Source organism: Lepidochelys kempii, chromosome 15 (genome assembly GCF_965140285.1).
Source record: "Lepidochelys kempii isolate rLepKem1 chromosome 15, rLepKem1.hap1, whole genome shotgun sequence".
In the NCBI taxonomy this organism is placed as follows: Eukaryota; Metazoa; Chordata; order Testudines; family Cheloniidae; genus Lepidochelys; species Lepidochelys kempii.
The window spans coordinates 26,058,546-26,082,415 of NC_136394.1; the positions used below are offsets into that span (position 1 = coordinate 26,058,546).

A 23,870-nucleotide genomic window follows, 5' to 3' on the forward strand; every position below is an offset into this window, starting at 1 on the left:
ATGGAAAAAAAACAGAAAAAGTAAAATGTATCTGGATAATGAACAAATGGTATTAAATCAGGTTTCATGTCATTGCTGATCATTTCACTCTATGATGATGTGTCCTAAAGAGAATAAAATGTAAATTTGTGGATTTTTTTATTGTACATCCCTTAGCAAAGTGAACTACCTGACTTATCTCTGAATCCTGATTACTTGTGACTGAACCATGATTATTACCAAGACCAAACACCATTATTTATTATCATTCCAACAATGAGATGGACTCTGACATTATTTTGACATGTGACACTAAAAGGCTAAGAGATACCAACAACTCCAGTTCACATTATATATGAATATTTATACAAGATTTGGGTAAAACATTAACAACCTGAAATCAAATGTTTTAAAAGCTGTGTTGTAGTATAAACTATGGAAAATATTGTTATTTATCTGATTGCGTGAAGTTAAAAGAAAAGTCTTAGAACAGTCTTTGGTATCAAATTCTAAATTATATTTCGCAAGAAAGTAGATACCTAATTTAGTTACAACATTGTCATTTTCTTTGATGTGAACATTCCATAAAATGTTGGTAAGCTACTCTAGTAACTGTTACCAAATTGTAAAGTTCAACTGGAAATGCTCCATCTTTTACCTTCTCTCATCCTCCCCAACCCCGTTGCTACCTCAGCTCACCTCATCACCTTTCAAAACTTCTGTGCCATCCAACTCACGGGCCTGGTTTGCTTTCTGTAACATTTGCCTCTCCATGTTTGACATCTCCTCCTTGGCAGCCTGAAGCTCTTCTGCCTTGACTTCTTTCTTCCGAGAAATTATGGATGCCTGTGGGATTATCAGATGTCAATTTGGATGAGCAAAGTAAAAAGTGCACTTGGTCACCCATGGTTAACCATCAATAAAATCTAACCGTTAAATTTTAAAATTCAGGTGGGGTAAAATTGAGACTGTAAAGAAAATAGTAGGGAGGAAATTGACTATTAAGGAGAAAATTTCATTGTTAACATGCCCCTTTGTAGGTATACTGGAAGTAAATAATAACAACAGTAGAAGTGGATTAAATCCTGAATCCATTTTGGTCAATTGCAAAATTCTGATTGACTTCACTAGAACCAGGATTTCACCCAGAGCACTTATGTTCCAGATTCACGTTAAACATTTATATTTCAGATTAATGTTCATATTTTTACATTTAGCTTTAATTTCTGTAACTTAATTTTTAATTTGCATTAAAGAAAAAGAGGTGTAGACTACTGTTGCTCAGTTTAATTTGTTTAGTCTTTTTTGTGCATACGTAAAATGCACTAAGCAGGCTTAACTGGAAAGGTATCCAAGATTTTGCAAGATTTCAAAATGTCATAATATGGATTTTTATAAAAGCTACATATTTCTGTAGGTTGGAGTTAACTAGCAACAGAACAGAGCCATTAAATCTGTGCAACCTAGAAAAAGACAACGAGGAAAGGAATAAAGGATTACAGGTTATTTCACCCTTTTGAGCCTCACAGAGATAGACTGGTTTTTAAATGAAAGTTTCACACCATGTATACTATATAGTATTTTTAGTGTTGCCTAACATTTCATGGAAAAATTAATGTGTTTAAGAACATAGGTGTAAAACAGATTAGAAAAATAAAGCATTTTTATATCAGAATTTTTTTTCCCAAGAATCAAACACTAAAGTTATAACATGCAACCTAGTGTTTTTGGCATATTAAAATAAAATATAGCCACAAAGGTATCTTCAATGCTAGCTTCTCCTCACTGGACTAAAGGAACATCTTTTTTTCTAAATATATATCAGAGGTGATTCTGCCTACATGACATCTCAGCTCTTAGCTTCTTAAGATTATCCACAGAGACAAACTGTGGTGAATACATGTGATGATTTTGTAAAGTTGACTATACTAATTGTGGAACTGAGCAGAGAATTTCACTCAAGCTGAATTCCTGGAATGTTTCCCCCACAGAACATCAGAGCTTTATATTAGTAGCCAGATGTTTTTTGTACAATACATTATGTAGCATGCTTATCTTGGGCAACAAAACACATCTTGACACAACAAAGACGAAATACTTCAGATCACATTTGCAACTAAAAATAATATACATTCTACCATTAAATTACAATTTTTACCCAATAAATTTGAAAAATATTTTTCCATAACTGTAGAAATGGTCATGAACAATGACAGTAAAATACAAAGTCACACAGGTTATTGGGAAATAAATCTAGTATTTTACTATATAAGCCCTAGAAATGGTCAAATTTCATATATTTTGGTCTATAATGTGTGGATTTATCATGTCTTGACCAAGAGCATTTGTTTTTTGCTTTCTTTTCACTTTAAGTCTGTAACATACGTTCTGAAATAGACACAATTGGGAAAATGCTATGATACATGGTCACACACAAGAAATGGGATATGACTGGTAGTAAGAACTGCAGTGATTACTGAATCAGGATCTAGGCTTTTCTCTTTTAGGAATTGTCTACACTTGGAAGTTTACCAATATAGCTGTTCCGGAATAAGCCCTAGTGTGAATGCTCTTATTCCTGAGGAGCTATTTCAGTAAATTTCCAAGTGTAGATTAGCAACTCAGTAATGAGCATGCAATATATATAGGCCAATCCTGGAACGTGCCCCAACTACCACTAACTTCTATAGGAGCTGAGGGCACCTTTCAGATGTTAGGCCTAGAATACAGACGCTCTACTGTGTCTAACACACAAAGCCTACGGGCCTGATCCTGTAACTGCTTATCATCAGGCTTAGTCCCACTGCAGTCAATAGGACTATGCCCAGCAGTAAGCAGTTGAAGGATATATAATGTAAATATACTGGTGTTCAACTGTTATTTATTTATTTTTAATGTCTTTCTGTTTAATTTAGCTTTTCAGAAACAAGAAAAAAGACAACACAAGACTGTAGATTACAGTCAGTCAATTTGACAGGATTTTGCTGCTTACAAAAAAGCTTTTGTTCCTTCTTACCTGTTGTCGATACATGGAAAATTTACTATCAATTGGCTCATACTTCATCATTCTCTTTTCAATCAATTGATTAATTTGAGCATTGACTTCATTTATCTGAAATAAAGAGTGGAAGATGGAGAAAATGCCATATTTCTTACTAAATAAACATTAGCAGAGTTAGAGAAAACAGAATATTAATACTTTGTCCTCTCTCTAAGGATATCAAAATGCTTTGCAAACTAATGAATTTAGCCTCACAACACACTTGTAAGGAAGTATTATCAGACTCATTTTAAAGATGGAGAAACAGACACAAAAAGGTTAAGTGACTTGCCAAGGTTGCACAGGAAGTCTGATGCAAAGCTAGAAATACAGCCCATGTCTTCAAACTCCCAGTCCTATGCCTTAACAACATTCTGTGTTAGGGAGTCCCTCCAAACTAAGGCCTTGATCCTGCAAAAGGAATTGGGTTGATGGACTCTTACAGAGAAAAGGGATGATGTTACAAGTGCTTTGTGTACCCTGATTAGATCAATGACCAGCTATAATTCTTCTTTAATAAGCCATTTATCACTAGTCTGAAGAGGAGATAGATTCAAACTAAATGGCACCCAGTTCCACTATAATTCTGAAGATCCCAGGACCCACTTGCCCCAACAGTACAGTATTCAGAGTAGCAGCCGTGTTAGTCTGTATTCGCAAAAAGAAAAGGAGGACTTGTGGCACCTTAGAGACTAACCAATTTATTAGAGCATAAGCTTTCGTGAGCTACAGCTCACTTTCCTTCTACTCCTCCAAGACGGGCTCGTTTTGCTTCTTCTCCCAAAACCTTGATTTTCCTCCTCTATGAGCCCACCTTAGCTGGCAGCCAGTCAACAGGAGCCAAGATAATATACCGATCCCTGATACTCTTAACTCTGACTCACTGCTATATTGGGTGTTCCCTGTAACCATGGAGCCCAGAGCCCAAGCATCCTGCCTTAATTCTCTGCTGCCTAGAAAGATATGTGCTAATAAGCAAATCCTGTAAAAGTGTGCTGCAATCAGAGGGAACTCTAAAAGTAACACAGGCATGGCACTGGGCACTACCCTAGCAATTCTGCAGGCAACAGATGTGTGTACTTTGAAGACCAAATATGTCAAGACTATTACTTAATAATGGTGTACAGAGACTTCCAAATACTGAGACTCCTGAACTCTTCCTCCTCTATGTGGGATTCTCTTTTATTATTTCTAAAGGTATTAACTCTCTGTGGGAATGGGTGTGAATTCAAAGAAGGTATGAATTCCCTTATATCAGTGATTCCCAAACTTTTTAATGCCATGACCCCCTTTGGGCTAATCTCAGTTAATGTAATCCCCAGACTGGGCCCAGGGGTTGAGAATGAGTCTACCCCATGAGGGATGCCCTCAGAAATTCCTCTCATGGTATGCTGGGCTAGGGGGAAAGAGGGCCAGGTCCTGCCCTGGGGGGTGAGGTGTTGGAACGTCTGGCTGGGCTGAAAGAGGTGTTAAGTGTGGAAAAGGGACTTTTTGGGGTGAGAGAGAGAGGGGATGGGGATGAAGAGGGCTTCTTGGTGAGGTGAAGGGAGTGAAGATGGGGTTTTGGGGGGGGTCTAATGGGAGTAAGTCAGGTTGCTGTCCACCAGTTGCAGGTGGCACTGAAGTGGGTGGAGGGTATGAACTCATGCTGCAGACCTGGATGCACACATCTGGCTTGGACAGCACCTGGTACCAGCAGCCTCTGTTATGATCAAAGTAAAGCCAATGACAGTACCATGTCCTCCCATACTCTGATTGGTATAATGACTCCATTATTAAAACTACAGATTAGATCTGAAACCTTAAAATAGCAGTGTGATTCACCTTTGGAACCTCTGCCATCCACCGCAGTGTGATTATGTTTGGGAATTAAAAACATTTATTTAAGGATTTAGGGCAGAAATAAGACAGTCGATGCTTATATAAGTCCAGAAGACAAACTAGTTGGATTTTTAGTCAACATACCTTAGTTTCAAGTTCACTGAGATCCGATTGACCCATAGCCGGCTCTGAAACCACTTTTTGTAGGAAATACAATGATTGCTTCTTAGTTTCTAGTTCTCTAGGAAATTTTTCAGAGGACAGATATGAATTGAACTTTATCTCCTCTTCCAGTCTCTTCATTAAGCCTTGAAAAAAATATTAAAGCAACATGTGTCTAAACAAAGGAATGTAGAGGGTAATTAGGTTTCATTCCAACATAACTGTAATTTAACCAACACATCAAGCTATTTAGCAACAGATTACAATAATTAGAGCATAATGCTTGAGCCCGCTACTCAAAACTGAAAGGAATACCTAGTTGTTTCATTTATACTTTAAATTCTGGTTATCTCTTTAAATAAAAGTAACATATAATACAGCAAACTACATGTTTCCCTTCCAAATTTCCTTCTTCAGGATTTAACTACAATAAAACCCCCTCTTCTGTGAAACTCCATTAACCTGAATTTGGATACAATCTCCAATTTGCAGCACTCAAATGAAAAGTCTCACCATCCTCATTCAAACAAACACCATGTGCTCCATTTCATTCAGAAAACTGGGTTGTGTAGTACTTTTTTGTTATACTAAAATTGATGTGGTTTTGGACTACATTTATACAAAGTTCTAGAAGAGGGTGACCAAATATAGGCAGCTTATGTGTATCCATCTTCTTATGTGTATTCAGAAAAAGGGGTGACCAAGCACAGCACAAGTCTGGTGGATTGCTCAGGGCTTTTCTAAAACTCTCACGCCTCAGGACCTCCAGGGTTGAAGCATCAAAGTAAGCATCATGACACAGATGTGCACACAGACAATCCCAGTCACATGTGGATTACTTCAGCCCCAGATGGTAATTACATGGAGGTGAGGAAAGGAATCTCTGTCTGTCTGCTCTTAGCACCGCTTCTGCATCATTACTATACCTGACCCTGCCCTCTATCTGTGACTCAAAATAGAACAGGTCTAGAATTTGACCCATTATCTTTAATAAGCATTTGTAAGTGTTCTAATATGGGCCTTAGTGAGAGTTTGTCCTGTCTGATGTGCAGATTTCTGATAGTCTCTGACCCTGTTCAGCCTGATTCTCATTTACAATAAGACCCCTTTACACTGCTCTGGCAGGGTACAGGAGCCTAAAAGTGAATGATTTGCAATTTATGCTCACTTTAAGACTCCTTCAAACTGCCAGAGTTCTCTTTAAAAAAAAAAAAAAACTCACACAACTGTATATTGATTAAGAATACTGAAAATGAAAATGAAATAGAAAAAGACAAGAAGAAATTGCTGAGGTTTCTGTCCATGGATGCAACAGGAGAGAGCATTGTTTGCTCTGTAGAAGCCTGATGTGCACTGCCTGTTACCAAGCTTATGACCACTTTGCTCTTGCTAGGTACAGTAGGTTAGCTTATTTTCCTGCTAATTCAGAAAAGGAACATTAATACATCCAGATAAGTAAAATTCACAACCAGTGGGAAATTAGTTTACTCTGTCAAGTAGCTGTGAGATTTTTAAAATTACATTGTACAGTCTTCTGATGACAGTAGGTGGTAATAGCTCAATTAGTTCTCTAAGATACTAGTGCCAAGGACTATGATTTGGAAAGCACACACAAGATAATATGACAGTGGGGAGAGTATTTTAGAATATTTTCATCGGTTTGATGGACACAAAAAAGACTAGTGGTGCTGTAGCTATCCAAAGTGCTTTAGAAGCATGGCTGTTATTTTCATGGTTGTCACAGATATTACAGAAAACGTTAAATTAGCTATGCCAAGAAAAACATGAAATGCAGACTCTGCCAGTTTTTCACTTATTGCACACATGCAGGGAAAAACCTGAGACACATGGATATGATTGATCCTGCTGAGACAGGGATGGAAATGCAGGAGGCAGGTGGGAATGGGACCAGGGCTCGAGTCAGCTGGCCTGCCCTTTGGTTCTCTCAGGCTGAGGGTCTTGAGGTCTTGCCATTGAGAACAACAGAGGGAGAAGGTCAAAACAACTTGAGAAACAGGCCTATGAAAAAGGGGTCATGACTCTCCTGCAGCTATTTACATCTGGAAAGTGGGGAGGGCCAGATCCTCTTTGCCCTTCTGTTTTCAATAGCTTTTTTAGACAGAAGCGGGGAGGGTCCTCATTTCAGCTGCCGTAAGGGAATTAAACCAGATGGAAGAGAGGAAAAGGTCTTAAAAACATAGAAGAAAAAAAGCCACCCCCAGAGAAAGCAGTACTATTAATGAAGTAAAACCGACACAATCCAAACGTGAGTGAATTCTTCACTTCCATTCCAGCAGTTTATAAGGATAATTTGTTTATACTGACCATTTAAACATGTGCTTAGAAAATAGATATTGCCCTACAAAATGAACTGTTTTACTCCACGGAATATGTCAAGTGTTTCCATTAAAAAATACAATTAATAAAAATGCAGCCTTAATGGTGACTTCAGAACTGGGATAGAATGTGTAGGTTCATGCAGTAGCCATTATGCACTCAGCAATACTCACCTGCCACCTTGCCCATTAGAATCTGATTTATCCAAAGGAAATGCAGGCCAGCACAGCAGGGTTATGATTCACCTTTTTCCAAAAATGCTGTGATTTTAAACTTTCACCAGGCCTTTCATCAGAGCTGAGTCCCTTCTGCCCATGGTTAGTGTTTCAGCAGAAACACAGCACCTCTACAACTGCAGCAACCTCTCCCACATACACAGTGTAATAAACTTCAGCATCAGCACTGAATAGGAACACAAGCCCTGGTTTGGAATATATAACCATGGCCCTTGGCATGGAAACAAAAGTGATGCCAATTGATTTACCCTGACACTAACTGCTAGTTTTTTACTTTAGGCTGATTTCTAGCTTTCCAACTTCCTTTTAAATAAGAAAGGGAGATTACAATATATGTAACCTTATATATTCATAGAATCCAAGGCTAGAAGGGACCATTAGATCTAGTCTGACCCCCTATATAACAAAGGCCATAGAACTTCTCCAAAATAATTCCTAGAGCAGATCTTTTAGAAAAAACATCCAGTCTTGATTTAAAAGTTACCAGTGATTGGGAAACCACCACGAACCTTGATAAATTGTTCCAATGGTTAATTACCCTCACTTAAAATGTATGCCTTACTTCCAGTCTGAATTTGTTTAGCTTCAACTTCCAACCAGTGGATAATAACTTTCTATGATATGCTAGATTGAAGAACCCCTTATTAAATATTTGTTCCCCTTGTAGGTACTTATAGACTGTAATCAAGTGATCTTAACCTTCTGTTTGTTAAGCTAAATAGATTGAGCTCTTTAAGTCCTATAAGGCATGTTTTCTAATCTTTTAATCATCCTTATGACTCTTCTCTGAGTCCTCTCCAATTTATTAACATCCTTCTTGAATTGTGGGCTCCAGAACTGGACACAGTATTCCAGCAGTGGTGGCACCAGTGCCAAATATGGAGGTAAAATACCTTCTCTACACCTACTCGATATTCCCCTTTTTATGCATCCCAGGTTTGCACTAGCTCTTTGGCCAAAGAGTCATATTGGGACCTCATGTTCAGCTGATTATCCACCATGACCCTCAAATATTATTCTTTATATCTAATGCTACTAACATTTCTAAATATCCCACTGTACATAATGTAATCAAGCTAAAAATTCTAATCAAGTATTTCCAGAGGAGCAGGGACCAACTGGCTTCAAGGGGCTTGAACCTGCTGGTATTTGGGTTTATTTCTCCAACAAGCTGATAGCCATTACCAAGCTATTAAATTTTGATTGCTCCTTATACCTCGAATGCTCCTGAAGGTACAGTAAAGCAGTGAAACAAGTCAAAACTTGACAACTTGATGGGAAAGAGCAAACACTGATGACTAACCTACTCAGTTTCCTTCACAAATAATTTTGGAATATTTTACTCTCTGTGGGATTAGACATATGGGGAAGTAGCTACCTAAATGCTATTTCTGCAGTTTAACTGTAACTTTTTAAAACAGTGTTTGACAATGAATCATGCTTTTTTCAAATTCCCAGGCTAGAAGACAGAGAAGCAAGTGTACTTTAAATCTTTCCATTACATACATCAAAATCTCATTTTTAATTTTTTCGACTCTGACTTTCTCTCTCTCTAAACAAGCTGTACACTAAGTTTGGCTCAGTGCCCAAAGGTTATTTTAGCTGAGATTTCTGCCAACCACATATTTACATGTGAAAAGCTATTAACAGCAATTCCTAATGTTTTCCATTCAGATTATTTTATTACAGGAAAGGGGTGGGCAAAGAGTTACTTAGTGCTTGCTCCGTTATGCAGGAATTAGGCAACTTTCTTGCCCTGATTCTATTAATGAACATAAATTCAGACTTGCCTCAGCTCTCAGGCTCTTAGTTCTTTCCAAGCTGCTAATTGTGCAAATCTGTACCATAAACATTTGCAACATTAACCGATCTGATAAAAAAAAATGAGGAACATACAGTTAGTGGCCTCCTGACAAAATGTTGGTTTAAGTGACTTGCTCAACATCACATAGGAAGACCATGACGTAAGCAGATCTAGAACTGACTTCTCCTGTGTAGAATTCACATGCCTTAACCATAAGATCATCCCTTCTCTTCCTGCAGTCACCATCTTTTTCTCTTCACCACTTCCAATTTCTATCGCACGTCAGGTATGGATGCTACAGACACTTCCATTACACAGCCCTAATTCATTTCCTGACCACCACCCATACTAGGCATTGAATGAAGCAGGCATCCCTTGGAAGAAAACAGTATATATCTATGTAATGAAAGACTATCATAATGAATGCGCGCAAAAGGGCCAAATTAAGGTTGTGACATTTCCTAACTTTTGAGTGCTTAAGTTAGCAAAATAACACAGTAATATCTTTTTAACATAGGTTTTTGGTTTGTAATGTCCTGTTTCTTTGAGGGTTTTTTAAAAGGAAAAAGGTAAAACCAAATTTTACTATGTGCAACGGTAACGTTGCCCCTCAGCATGCATCAGTGGAAGATTTGTACTCTGAACCTTCATCACTGCAGCACAGCTTCAGCTTCAGGACTAACTGTATTAGCTGGCAGCAGGAAACAACTGTTATCCCCAAAGGGAGGATGGCCTACTGGGGCCATGCGCTAGGTCCAAGAGGGTTATCGGGGAGCTGCTCTGGCTCTCTTTCCTCATCCTTGAGAGGTTGTCTCCCTAAGCGTTCTCAGTACAGTGCATACGACTGTTGCTTTGGCAGTGGTATGGGCCTGAGTTATTTGCTGCATGCTGCAAAAAATTTCCTGAGCAATGCAAATGACAATTTCAAGAGCTTGTATCTCATAGATTATAAGGCCAAAAGGAACCATTGTGATCATATAGTATGACCTCCTACACAAAACTGGCCATAAGACTTCTATGCCTTAATTCCTGTTTGAACTAGAACATACCTTTTAGAAAAACATTCAATCTTGATTTTAAAATTTCCAGTGATGGAGAATCCACCACAGCTCTTGGTAAATTGTTCTAATGGTTAATTACCCTCACAGTTAAAAATTTACTCCGTATTTCCAGTATGAATTTGTCTAGCTTCAGCTTCCAGACATTGGAAATTGTTATACCTTTGTCTGCTAGATTGAAGAGCCATCAATTATCAAAACTTCTGTTCGCATTTAGGTACCTATAGACTGTGATCAAGTCACCCCTTAACCTTCTCTTTGATAAGCCAAACAGATTGAACCCCTAGAGCCTCTCACTATAAGGCATGTTTACCAATCATTCTCATGACTCTTCTCTGAACACTCTCCATTTTTTCAACATCTTTCTTGACTTCTGGACATCAGAACTGGACATAATAATCCAGTAGTAATCATACCAGTGCTAAATACAGATGCAATATAACCTCTCTACTCCCACACAATAATCCTGTGTTTAAACATCCAAGGATCTTGTTAACGCTTTTGGCCACAGTATTGCATTGGGAGCTCATGTTTAGCTCATGGATTATCCATTATGGCCCCCCAAGACTTTGTACCAGTCACTGTTTCCCAGGATGGAGATTCCCATCCTGTATGTATGGCTTACATTCGTTGTTCCTAGATGTATGACTTTACATTTGGTTGTATTGAAACTCATACTGGTTGCTTGGCCCAGCTTGCTGTGTGATCCAGACAGCTCTGTATCAGTGACCTGTCCTCTTTCTTTTTTACCACTGCCCCCAAGCTTTGTGTCATCTGCAAACTTTATCAGTGATGATTTGATGTTTTCCTCTAGGTCGTTGATAAAAATGGTACAAGCCATAGGGCCAGGACCCAACTCCTGTCGGACATCACTACAAACACACCTGCTCAATGATTAATCTCTTTTTATAATTACACGTTGAGAGCTAAAATTTATCCAGTTTTTAAATCCATTTAAATGTGCCATGTAGAATTTATAATATTCCAGTTTCTTAAAATGTTGTGTGCTAGCAAGTCAAACAACTTACAGAAGTCTTAGTATATTACTCAAATGTTATTACTTTTATCAACTAAACTTGTAATATCATAAAAAAAATTAAGTTAGTTTTACAAGATCCACTTTCATATACACATGTTGATTAGCACTAGTTATATTACCGTCCTTTACTTCTATACTAATCGAGGCCTGTATTTGTTTTGCTTGGGATCCACATCAGGCTGACAGGCCTATTGTTACTTGGGTCATCTTGTTTACTTACTTTAAATATTGGCACAATTTTACCTTCGTCCAGCCCTTGGGAACTTGTCCAATATTTCAAAACTTAATGACAATCAACATTAACAGTCCAAAGAGCTACTCAACCAGTTCTTTTAAAACACTTGGATGCAAGTTATCTGGAACTGCTATTTAAAAATATTTAACTTTAGTGGCTGCTGTTTAACATCCTTCTGAGTTGCTCTTGGAATGGAAAGTATTTAATCATCATATGACATGATGACACCATCTGGCTTTTTCTCAAATATAGAACAGAAATATTTATTGAACACATCTGCCTTTTCTGAATTATTGACAATTTTACCATTTCCATCTGGTATTGGACAAATATCGTTGTTCAGATTCCTTTTGTTTCTAATATACTTTAAAAACTCCTTACTGTCCTTAATTCTGTTGACCACTGATGTCTTCTTCTGTTCCTTTACTTCCTATATCAATTTTCTACAATTCCTATCTTATAAATTGATATTCATTGCTAACAACTGCCCCTTTTTTCTATTTGATATATATATATTTAATTTTTTTTATAGCTTCTTTCACTTCCCTTTTCACCCAGATTGTTTTTCTAACTAGTGTAGTGTTCTTTCCCCATTGTAGGATTGTAAACTTTGGCCCATTAAATTCTATTCAGGTTTGCTAAAGAAAAGGCTCTTCTCGGGCTCAAGGGCTTTCTACTCACTGAAAGGCCTGCTGCCAACAAGAGCTTCTCAAAAAAGTATGCTAGAATCTTTCATTACAGAAAGTGGTAAGCAACCTAAATATAAGCTACCAGCTCCTCTATAATAAATAATAAAAATACACAAAGGACATACTTTAATTTTAAGGGCTATTTTTCAATCAGTCTCAGTCTTTTCTCTGGTTTCTGCACTCTCTTTTGCATATGCAAAAGTCAATCAATAATCTGTACCTGCAAAAATGGGCACAAAGAAACAGGCCAAGGCTGAAAATCTGGCCCAAATGTTCTTAATTAAAACCCAAAAACAAAGCAGTGAAAAATTAAGGATTAAGCTATTGTAATCTTATTATGCCTCTGTATTGCAACACATACTGTATATGTGCTAGATCACATCATTGTCAGAGACATCTATGAACTGTCTAAGCACAATGGGTCACATTAAGGACAGGAGTTTCAGCTTTTAACTAATAATTTCTTTAATTGATGGTCCAATCTTACCTCAGCTGAAGTCAATGGGAATTTTGTCATTGAGTTCAACAGGAGAAGAATCAGATTCCACATGAGTTTAAGGTATCAGGAGCAAATCCTCCATCTGCCTCCACAGCCACATATCACATGAAATGCAGCAGGACTGGTACAGCTCTACTACATGCGGAGAGTTGGGTGCTCCATGCCCACTACAGAGCTGTGTTCTGTGGTTGTGATCTAACGCCCACTGAAGTCAACAAAAGACGTTCCACCAATTTCACTAGGCTTTTTGAATCAGGTCCTACAAAAGCTGTGGTGCTGTTCTGCTATTAGAGTAAACCCTGGAAGAGGGCTGTCTTTATCCCACATCCCAACTGCCAGAGAAACCACTGACTCAGGGTTGAAGCAGAGACCTGGATAAGAACCTGAATCTATCTTTATTGTCACCTTTCCTCTTTAATTTCACTTTTTATTTAAAAGTAATGTGAAAAAAAATATCCCTCATCCAAATGTTAGGGATTTGGGGACACCAACCTGATTTCAATGCAAGTGTATGAGAAACCCATTAAAATATGGCTTATTTGTCAACACCAGATCAATGAGCTCTTTCATGAAACCTCTGAGAAACAAACTCCAATATGCAACAGTGATCTGATTTCTTTTTTAAAATTAACTCTTCTTTTTTAATTATGAGCAAGAATCTACCCTACGATACACAACTTTGACTTCAGTGGGAGTTGAACATGAGGATCTGTGGGAAGAATTCGTCCCTAAGAATTTAAAGGAAGAAACTTCAGTGAACCAAATACAGTGCATTTATAATGACATAGGTTACAAATAATTTTTTAATTATCTTTTTAAATTAAATGTAATGTATTTTAATAAGGGCATCTTATGCTTCTCTTTCATCATATGTACAGAGTAAGGTTAAATATCAGATACAGTTTATATGAAGTAATTCCTCTTTTACTGGTATTTTAAAGTGGCTATCCCTCTGATCCTATTACTATTTATTAATTTGACCAAGTGTACCAATTTTTCCGCTTATCAACGATAGTCATCTTAATATATTATTTTAATCAATATTTTACAGCTAGTCATCCACATCCCGGTATCCGTGCCAATGAAATGAACAATAGTGTTCTCTATAGTGGACAAGAACCAAGAATTTATGTAATTCAGTTCCCTTCTTGGCATTAACAATTTGTGTTTGTGCCAGCAGAGATATTCAAAGCAAATCGAGGGCAATCTTGCTGAGAAAGCATGAGTTAGATTTTCCAAACCCTCTGCTACTGACCACTGTCAACAAAAATACTATGTCATATCCTGGGCAAAAAATTAGAAACTGCAAATTCATGCCACCTACTTCAGTACTAACAGCAGCAACAACTGCCTCCACAGTTAAGCAAACTATTAAGAAATGCTGAACTTAATGAAACCGGGATGGGGTGCCATAGTGAAACCAAGGAGAACAGTCACTTCAAAACACTTAACAGAAAACCTATATAGACTAGTACAATGGTCAACCATTTTTCATTGTACAATACATCTTTTAAATCACTTACCTGAGCTACACTTCTAGAAGAATAAAACCTCTAGTAACAATTAGTTGTAATATTTTCCTGGCAAGGCTAAAGCACACCGATACTAATTGCACATTGACACAATAAGAAATAGTGACCTAATTCCATGTTCATAAGCTTTTCTTAAAATTAACTTAATTTTAGTTCATAACATGAGGTATTTGTACCCTTCAAGCTGGGGGGTATAATTTCCAGTTGGAGGGGACATACTGGTGTAACTCTCATTGAGCTAATTCACTAAAAATAGAGTGTAGCCATGGCAATGCACGTGGGGGGACAGGCTAGCTGCCCACCTGAAACCCTACACATGTTCTCAGGGCAGCTAGCCCATCCCACTGCTCATGCTGCCATGGTGAAACACACTATTTTCAGCACACTATCTTGATGAGAGCTAGCGTAAGTATGTCTCCTCCAGCTGGGAATTACAGCCCCAGCTCGAAGTGTTGATGTAACCATGGAGAAAAAGAATTCAAAATCAGATCACAGTAATATGTATTAGAAAGACAGATAGAATGCTCCCAATTAAGCACTCACTGAAGAGCAATACACTCACTAAACAGATTTTCCTTCTTGTGTCAGAAGTGAAAGAATCTGATACAGATTGAAAACTGAGGAGAATGATTTTAGGGGAGAAAATACCAAACCTTCAGTGAGTCTCCATTGCTTTCAGACAGCCTCTACACTAACATAGATTTGAAGTGGTAGGAATAGACATCCTGACTAAAAGAGCTGCAGCAAAACATTTAAGAGATATAATAGCTCCAACTACAGACCAACAAAGCAATAAACTGAACCCTACTTAATACACTTATGTCATCTAACTTAATTTTTGTAAACCATATTGGCTATGTTATAATTGCTCTGGAGAGCAGTACCTTTGCTTCTCCCCAACGCTAGTTACAATCAGAAACCCAAATCCTGGAGCCTTTACTCAGTCAAAACTTCAACAGGGTCTTTACTTAAGTAAGGATGCCAGGATTTAGCCCAGGATCTCTAAACACTTGGTTCTCTTTTGCAAGCAAGGCAGAAGATGAGATATCTCAATATATTAATCTCATCTGTGTTTTTATCTCAGTGACAAAATGACAAGTTTACTGACTTTTTTTTACTATCCTGCCTTTGCTTCTGTAAGCGAAGATAAAACTAACCCATAAAGTTTCCATTGGACTAAAAATAATAATAATAAAAAAAACTTGGAACTGGTGCAGAAATGCTGACTTAGCTTTGGTATGGCTACATCTCTGGCAGCTGAGTACCACTACTGAGAAAATGGAATGGTTACAAAAGCCCTACATACTTCTTTTGAGAAAAGCATGCAATTCAGATCCCTGTTTGGTTCCATTTCAAGTTGACATGCTGATGCTGCATCCCCATTTTTCTTTTTTCAGCCATACAGAATTAAATTCTTCAATTTCTTCATAATTTTGTATATCACCATTTAAAGACCTGATTCCTACCCCATTTGTGCAGTTTTCTTGCAGCCATCAACCAGGTTAAAAAAAAAAAGAAAAAGAAAAGAAAGAAGTTTGCAAATCGCTGCTTCATCAGCCCTCATGCCATAAGTGTGCAAATATTATCTTCTCCACTGTGTATTTCTAGGAGGAATTTTTTTAAGAGAGTTAAAAGTTAGAAATGAGGGCATTAGTCTTCTCATTCTGTTCATTACACAACATAAAAACTGAACCTGTATTCATTTATTTTAACAGTATGTGAATTAGACCTCCTTCATACATCCTGTTTTGTAAATTCTGTGATCAATCTGAGATTTCTATCACCTTGGCAGCTGACTGGGCAACTATGAACAATTACAATTAGTAAGAACACTTGGTAAAGGAGACTGAACATTTTAAGATAAACAATGCGATCTGCTGAAAACTAGACGCCCTACTTTTTGAGAGCGGATTTGGTGTCCTAGAATTTGAACCAGCTGATTCATCTATGTGCTGCTATTAGACCATTTAAAGTACCAGAAGGGGAAGGCCAACACTTTATTTGGCAACACACAAATCTAAACACACACAAACACAGCCCCGATTCTGTTACGTGGGTGGAACTCTGAGTGTCTGCAGATCTCCAATAATCTAATAGGGCTTTACAGGAAGCAGAAGTCTGGGAACAGTGGCACGATCCAGGCCATACCTTTTCATGGCTAATATCATTATAATAGTAATTTGCACTAATACAGCACCTTCCATCCTAACTACCCAGGATGACACTCATCCTGGGAAAAGGGTCAACTCAAGGTTTATGATCCACTTAAGTCTTGTGCTAACCCTCTATACAGCAGTGAATTTCACTCTCAGTGATTGTATAAACATTAATATATTAAGCCTCTAATGAATCCTATGAGCATCATCTGCATGCTATAGAAGAGGAAACCAAGACACTGAGAAGTGTTTTGCCCAAGATCACATGTCAGACACATAGATGAGAAGAGAACCTTGATTTGAACCTCACTTTTGTGCTCCAACCACTGGACACTGGTACTTACTTTTCCTTAAAATGACTTAGTAGTTAGAAACTTAAGTATCATACGATTGCTTTAGGAGACAGAATTAGCCATGCATATATCTTGCCTCTACATGGTTTTACAATGGGAGGAGTTTTATAATCTTACTCACATTGGAGTAAAACCTTAGTCTGTGACTAATCCCACTGATTTCAGTGGGGCTATTCATAGACTCAGACATACGCCATGTGATGAGTAAGGGTGACAGAATCTAGTCCTATAAAACTATATGGGCAACAGTTACATAGAAAGAACAGAGCACCCCATGCAATTTGTGCACTGGGACGTAAGTATAACTGGGAACTGACTTTATTTCAAGTTTCATAAAAACTGCAGTGCTAATCTGCTCTACCAGCTATAAAAATGTTTCAAAGGTTTTTTTCAGCCAACTATTTTGCCAAATGAAGGGAATTATGGAAAAGAAGTCTATACTTGTCACAATGTTACATGTACATGCTCATTTCTGAAAAAGTCAGTATTTTATATATTGTCTTCCCCGGTCACAGACATGATATACATAAAATCTTCCTGCTTAAAAAACCCAGTATTAAATCCATCTACTTTTACAACACTGGTCATTTTTAATTCCAGTCATCTCTCCTTCTAGTATATGATCATTAATATTGAATATTTTATTCTTTAAACATTAAAAAAAATTAATTAAGCCACAAAAGCATGTACATGCCTAAACTCAGACACTCGCGTTGCTATCACTCTAACCCCTCCCTCCTCACTCTCTACTATTTGTCTCCCTCATTCCTTCTTGTGCCAGGGCTGACCAAATTTCAGATTGTAAGCTCTTCACTGTACAGACTGTTTCTTTCTTTGTCTTTTCTGAAGTTCCTTTCTGGCACTTTAAGATAATAAATCATTACCATGCAACTTTGATTCTGCCTGCTTCTAACACCACGGGAAATAAAAAGCAACATTTATGGATTATTACTCACTTTCAGGCTTTGAATCCACAACTGCATGTTGCATATCTTTCAACTGGAGCTGTACTCTTTGCAGCCTCTGCTCTGCATGGAACAGCTTAAAAAAGACAATTGACTCTATTAATATATGTATTCTTTTGGAATGCAACAATGAAATATGATATCAACAAGATGCTCAAAATACAAAAAATGGTAACAGTTTGCACCTGGAGAACATCTGTTCCACAAGACAAAAGTAGTATGTTCTTACAATGCAAAAACAAATGCTTCAACAATTAGTTTAGTTTTATTTGTTGCATTTTAGAATTGAAGAATATATACTTCTTGAGCTACATCTGAGTGATTTTTTCTTTATGGCACAAACTCATTTAATAATTTTTTAAAAATAAAAAATGCTAGTATTCATGAAGGTAAGGACAAAAAGCAGTAACTAGGATCAGGGAGCGCTAAGGGAGGTACTGGAGAAGTATCCTTACAGTGCTTCGGCAATGCGGATGAGTTCTCGCAGCAACCCGCTATAATATTGAGCCAAGTTTGAGAAGACACTGCCAAGTTTGATGCTAAACAGCACCTGCTTGAATAGTATTTTTGTGATTTGGACAAATATCCACTAAGAAGTGAAACTAGTTGAACATCAAGTTCATTTCACTTGTGGTCTAACCCAGATGTCAAGCTAGGACTCAGCAGCTGAAAAGGAGTCCAATAACTTCTGCACAAGCGCCAAACACAAATGAAGCCTGCAATACTAAAATCTTTGACTTTTTCTTTCAGTACATTTTGCCAGTTCACACTAGTCGTCAAAAGTTGGCTAGCTGGTATAACAAACAATGCCATCAGACAGCACTGGGCTTCTGTTTAAAAAGTCTTGTTTTGTCACTGTGACCTGGAAGCAAAGTCCAGCCATTCTGATACCAACCACTTCCAATCAAGCATGTTATATCTATGACACACATGATTTTCAAGTTGGAAAGACAAAATCGTAAAGTTACTCTTAAACCCACATCCCACAAAACAGGGTAGTGCAATGTCATTGTGTTTGTTTCTGCTATTTCCCATCTTAAATCTTAATGGAAACACATATATGTACAAACCACATCAAATCAATATTTGCTCACTACAATAATTTCAATCCTCTGTCTCTCAGAAATACAGTAATATGCCACAGAGCACAGAGTTCTTAAGTGGCTTTGATGTCAGTGGCAGTTAAGACTGCCAAACACTTGAAAGGTGCTCAGCACCCTGCTGGATCAAACCCTTAGTATAGAAATTTACTAAAATATTCCTGTTAAAAATAGGTTTTAATTTCCTGGGGGAGGATATACACACGGTCACCTAATATCATCTTCAGTGTTACTCTTTTAAAAACCTACCGAGGGCTCATCCCCATATAAAGCCAAACATCTATTTCCTTATGTTTAACAGATTTGCTTTTACATGGATACCTGATTCTTTTGTTCTTGTTTCTGCTGGGCTAAAGATTCTTCTCTCTCTTTCTCTACTCGAAGCTGTCTTGCTATTTCAAGCATTCGTTGATGGTTTTGCACCGTCTCCACCTACAGCACATGGATAAATAGTGCACATTACTGTCAGATAGTTGAGAAATAAATTAGTGTGATCATATGTCCCACAAAGCCACTTAGCACTTCCTTTCCATATATATTGCTACTTAGAGATGACAGTAAGGCACTGGATTCAAGGTCCTTAAAAACTTTGGACTATCGCCGAGGGAGATTCCCTTTCCGTCAATTAGTTATTCAATTCCTTCCTCAGACATACAGCATGTTCATCTTAATCCTTGTTTGCATTCCTAAATCAGAGTTGCAAGCCAAGGACTGTGACACTGAAATGTTACAATGTTACTTCTCTCATTACCCTCTTCTTAAGACGCTCCACTCTCTTGATGAGCTGATCTTTCTCCTCTTCCATTGCAGTGATATCCTACAAAGCAGCAAAAATAAACAAAATTCTAATGTACTTACAATATTATATTATAATATAGGAGTTGGGCCAGATTCTGTTACAGTCATGTAAACGTGGAGTAAGCAAAATTGGAATCTGTCCTTTTACATACTGATACACTTGCAACTTCATTGATTCATGGTCTGATCATCCAAGGCTCTAGTCCCGCTCTCTCTTTCGTCTTATCACTCCAACCCTCACAATCTTTATGTAGAACAGGCTAGATGACAGCATAGCATTCACCATGTAATTACTGTGCCTATTTAAAATGTGAGCACATGGATTTCTTTGATGATTAGGAAAAAACAAAACCATTAAGACAATTCCAAATTTGATCCTGTAACATGTATGCCCTTAAAAGCTGCTGTCGTGTCCACTTCTATGCAGATAGATGTTTGAATTCCAGTTTTGCATTCAGTTACATAAGAGAGCTGCATTCTGCCATTTTTCCAGTGAAATTACATTTAAAGAGATACTCTGTTTATAAACCATGGGTCTGATTACTGTTCTCACTTACCCTTCTTTACAGTGATGTCTCTCCATTGTTTTACAATGAAGTGAGAGGAGAAACAGGCACTATATATTTAGGCCACAATCCAGCATAGCACTTAAACATATGCTTAATTTTAAGCATGTGAGCAGTCCCTCTGAAAAGTTAGGCGTGTGCTTACATGCTTTGCTCCATTAGGGTCTTTATGAAAATAGCCTTATTTAATAATAACACCACCTAGGTTCTCATAACTGAAATAACTTCTATAATTGAGTTTACTTTTCAACATTTCTGTTGCTTTCAATTGACTCCTAAGTCACCGTCTGAAAATGTTACCCTACATTACTAAAGAAAGAGGTTTTATGGACAATGTGTGTTCAGAGGGAAATGCAGTATTAATATTGGAAAATCTTATTATTGAGGCCAGTCCTGTGTCTTGGCAGCACTGCTTCACAATGCGCTCCAAAAGACACAGTTCTGAGCGTGACCTTAGGTCTCGTTCTTCCTTTGTCAGCAGAGAACTAGTCCAGCTAAGCAGAACAAAGTTGCAGTATCTATTAGCGCTGACCTGTATACACTAAGCACTGCAGGGGGCCCATGGAACTGATGAAAATGAAACAAACAGATTTAAGATAAAATCTGGACAAAAATGTTGCAAATCTATGGTTTCTTTTGGGTTTTGCTTTGTTTTTACCCGTCTTATTTCTGCAGTGGAGAAGCCAGAAGTCTTGAGCTGCTCACATTCCTTATGCAGGTTTTTAAAGGCTTCTATCAGATCTTCATACTACAAAACACAAGGGAAAGAAAAACTTCAAAGCCAGCACTGTATCTAATAGGTTTCAAATAACTACATTGCTTTTTATTAATACCATATGTGCACAAAGATCAGCACTGTGAACACATGGTCATTTAGCTGTTTTCTCATCTGAAAAATAGTCAACATATAAAGTAGACATTCACGTTTATTACACCATTGCAGCGAACCTTTTATTTGAGGGTGCCCTCATGAACCCCACAATTTCTCCCCTGCTTTAATGCTTTTCTCAGTGACACATATTGCAGCCAGCATAGTTCTAAGGAAGACTTGCTTGGCTCCACTGGGAGTTAATCCATGTATGTCCTCAGTAAGAGTCATTGGTTGGTTGGTATATGGCTCTCCCTAGGTCTGAGTACACTTCCTGTGTAACCCTAACAGCCCAGAGAGGAAAATCTTGATCTGAGAATGCAAATACAAGTTTCACAAGCTTCTTGAGCATGCAAGGTACTGACCACTCTGGCGTCACTCCAACAAAGCACTTAAGCATGTGAATAGTCCCATAGACTGTAATTGGGGCCAGAGTGCTTAGACCTTGCAGAATTGAGTCCAATGTGCTAGATGCTACGGTGAGTGGGGCAGTTTAAATACTACAATAGATTTGATAGAAGATAGTATACCGCATGCTACTTCTAAGCCATTGTGTTCCCACCAGTGATCCTAAACTGAGAGTCAATGTTCAAGTAAGTGCAGGTAGAGAAATAATACCAGAAGACCTAGAGAGTTTAGAAATATAGGTAGGAAATAAAATTAGATTAAATTTGGAAAAATGCAAACTAACATCCAAGGAAAGATAATGCCCACAGAAACACAGACATTAAATAAAATGGAGAAATCTAAAAACTGATCTGCAAGTGCTCTCTTATTCCCTTGCAAGAGCAAATTAGATATGAATGTTCAACACAATATGGGAAAAGTATCATTTCACAAAGCAGTGAAGTGATTTTTCTTTTCAAAATAACTCTGCTGAGATAGCAACTGGAATACTACTTTGTGTTCTGGGCACTTCAATATCAGACACATACCGACAAAGTGGAAGGAATTCAGAGAACAACAACAAAACGATTAAGGGCTTGAGGGACTGATTTACAAGAAAATAGTAAAAGGTGAAATACATATAGCGTGGCTAAGTGACATATAGAGAGGGAGACACGATAAGATATATGCATCAATGATGATAAGGAATAATTTATAAAGAGGTGGGAGTAGAAACATGACTAAGGGCTTGTCTATATGGGACATTAATACCTGGCTTATCATGAAGTAATCTACAGTGGACACTACTACTGCACACTAAAAGTTCCATAGTGTGCTTTGATGTAGTGCTGACTGAAACGGGATTATTTCGAAGTGCACTACAGAACTTTTAGTACACTGTGGCACTGTCCATCTAAGACATTACTGTGTGGCCAACTGCTGCGCTATAGATTCACACCCTGGCTTACTATGCAGTTACATCCTGTGTAGACAAGCTGTGGAGAAGTGGGGTGAAATTGTGGCCTTTAGGCACTACAGCAGTATAAATGATAAATAATAATTATAAAAGAAAAATGGATGATGATGATAATGAAAGCTTTTATACACAAAGATCAGTTAGCTTGTGGAACAGTTTCCCAAGGGAAGTGATGGAAGTCCAGAGCTTGGGACATTTAAAACAAGACTGGCCAAAGCCCTAGAAAAGTATACTGTAAACAACAATCTTGCATTGGCATCTGTGGATGATCAGATTATCTGGAAGGGCTTTTCCATTTCTATTATCCTTCTTCATTTGGGATCCAGAGACACTGTATAGTTACATACTCATGGAGAAGTGTGCATAGCTGGTATTTTCTTTGGCTTTCTTCTGTGGCTTGACATATTCCTCTTTCCACAATCCAGGGAAGAGGCTGCACTCAGATGATCCATCTCCCAGTAGCTTATGGGTTGGGAGGCTTAAAGCCAATAGTATCCACATGGGAAAGACTCAGTATTTCATGAATGGGGGATACACTTGAGTGAAGGCCCAGTATAGTATGTTGGACCATAACAAGAGTATGGTTGGCCAGTTTGACTGGATGGAACTGTCAGTGGCAGCTGGAGAAGGAGTACACACAGCACATGCAACAGGAGAAACACACAAGCAACCCAAGAAAGCTTATAGGTTCAGTGATGGCATGACTATCAATGCCATGGGGGAAAGTTCATCAAAGATTGGCCACAGAGATTTAGGTCTATGTTTTCTTGGTTATTTAATATAAACTACAGCCAATTTGATTCCCAGATGACAGCATGGCCTGGAAACTGGTAATTTCTTCAAGTCATCTGCTTAAGTAATTGGAGAAATACAAGTAAGCAAAGTACCCCATGTACCAAAGAAACCTGCATTAGCTATGCTACTTCCAAGAAGTCATATGTGAATTGTTGATATCTACCCCTAAAATACGTTGTACATTTGCATAGCCAGATACAGTCAGTGAAACTTGATTAACTTCATCAGCATTTAAATACTCTCACATGGTAATGTCAAATTGCATAAAAGCTGGTATATTATTCCAGCTTCTATTTTGAACTAGTCAGTACAGCAGTGGTTCCCAAACTTGTTCCACCGCCTGTGCAGGAAAAGCCCCTGGCGGGCCGGGCCAATTCGTTTACCTGCCGCATCCGCACATTCGGCCTATCACGGCTCCCAGTGGCCGCGGTTCGCTGCTCCAGACCAATGGGAGCTGCTGGAAGCGGCGGCAAAA

General features: G+C 38.0%; 1 protein-coding gene across 4 annotated transcripts in view; it reads right to left on the reverse strand.

Moving 5' to 3' along the window:
• IFT81 (intraflagellar transport 81) overlaps nucleotides 1-23,870 on the reverse strand; it is a 66,588-nt gene that overhangs the window by 37,721 nt on the left and 4,997 nt on the right. For 3 of the 4 annotated variants that reach the window (XM_073312632.2, XM_073312628.1, XM_073312629.1), the window contains 7 exons: nucleotides 21,028-21,117; nucleotides 19,757-19,822; nucleotides 19,327-19,437; nucleotides 17,897-17,981; nucleotides 4,985-5,148; nucleotides 2,996-3,091; nucleotides 679-825 (listed from right to left, as the gene is read on the reverse strand). In XM_073312632.2, the coding sequence (XP_073168733.1) occupies nucleotides 679-825; nucleotides 2,996-3,091; nucleotides 4,985-5,148; nucleotides 17,897-17,981; nucleotides 19,327-19,437; nucleotides 19,757-19,822; nucleotides 21,028-21,117 (759 nt within the window). Of the gene's footprint in view, nucleotides 1-678; nucleotides 826-2,995; nucleotides 3,092-4,984; nucleotides 5,149-15,897; nucleotides 15,994-17,896; nucleotides 17,982-19,326; nucleotides 19,438-19,756; nucleotides 19,823-21,027; nucleotides 21,118-23,870 lie in introns of those variants that run through there. The other variant, XM_073312631.1, reaches the window with a different exon arrangement.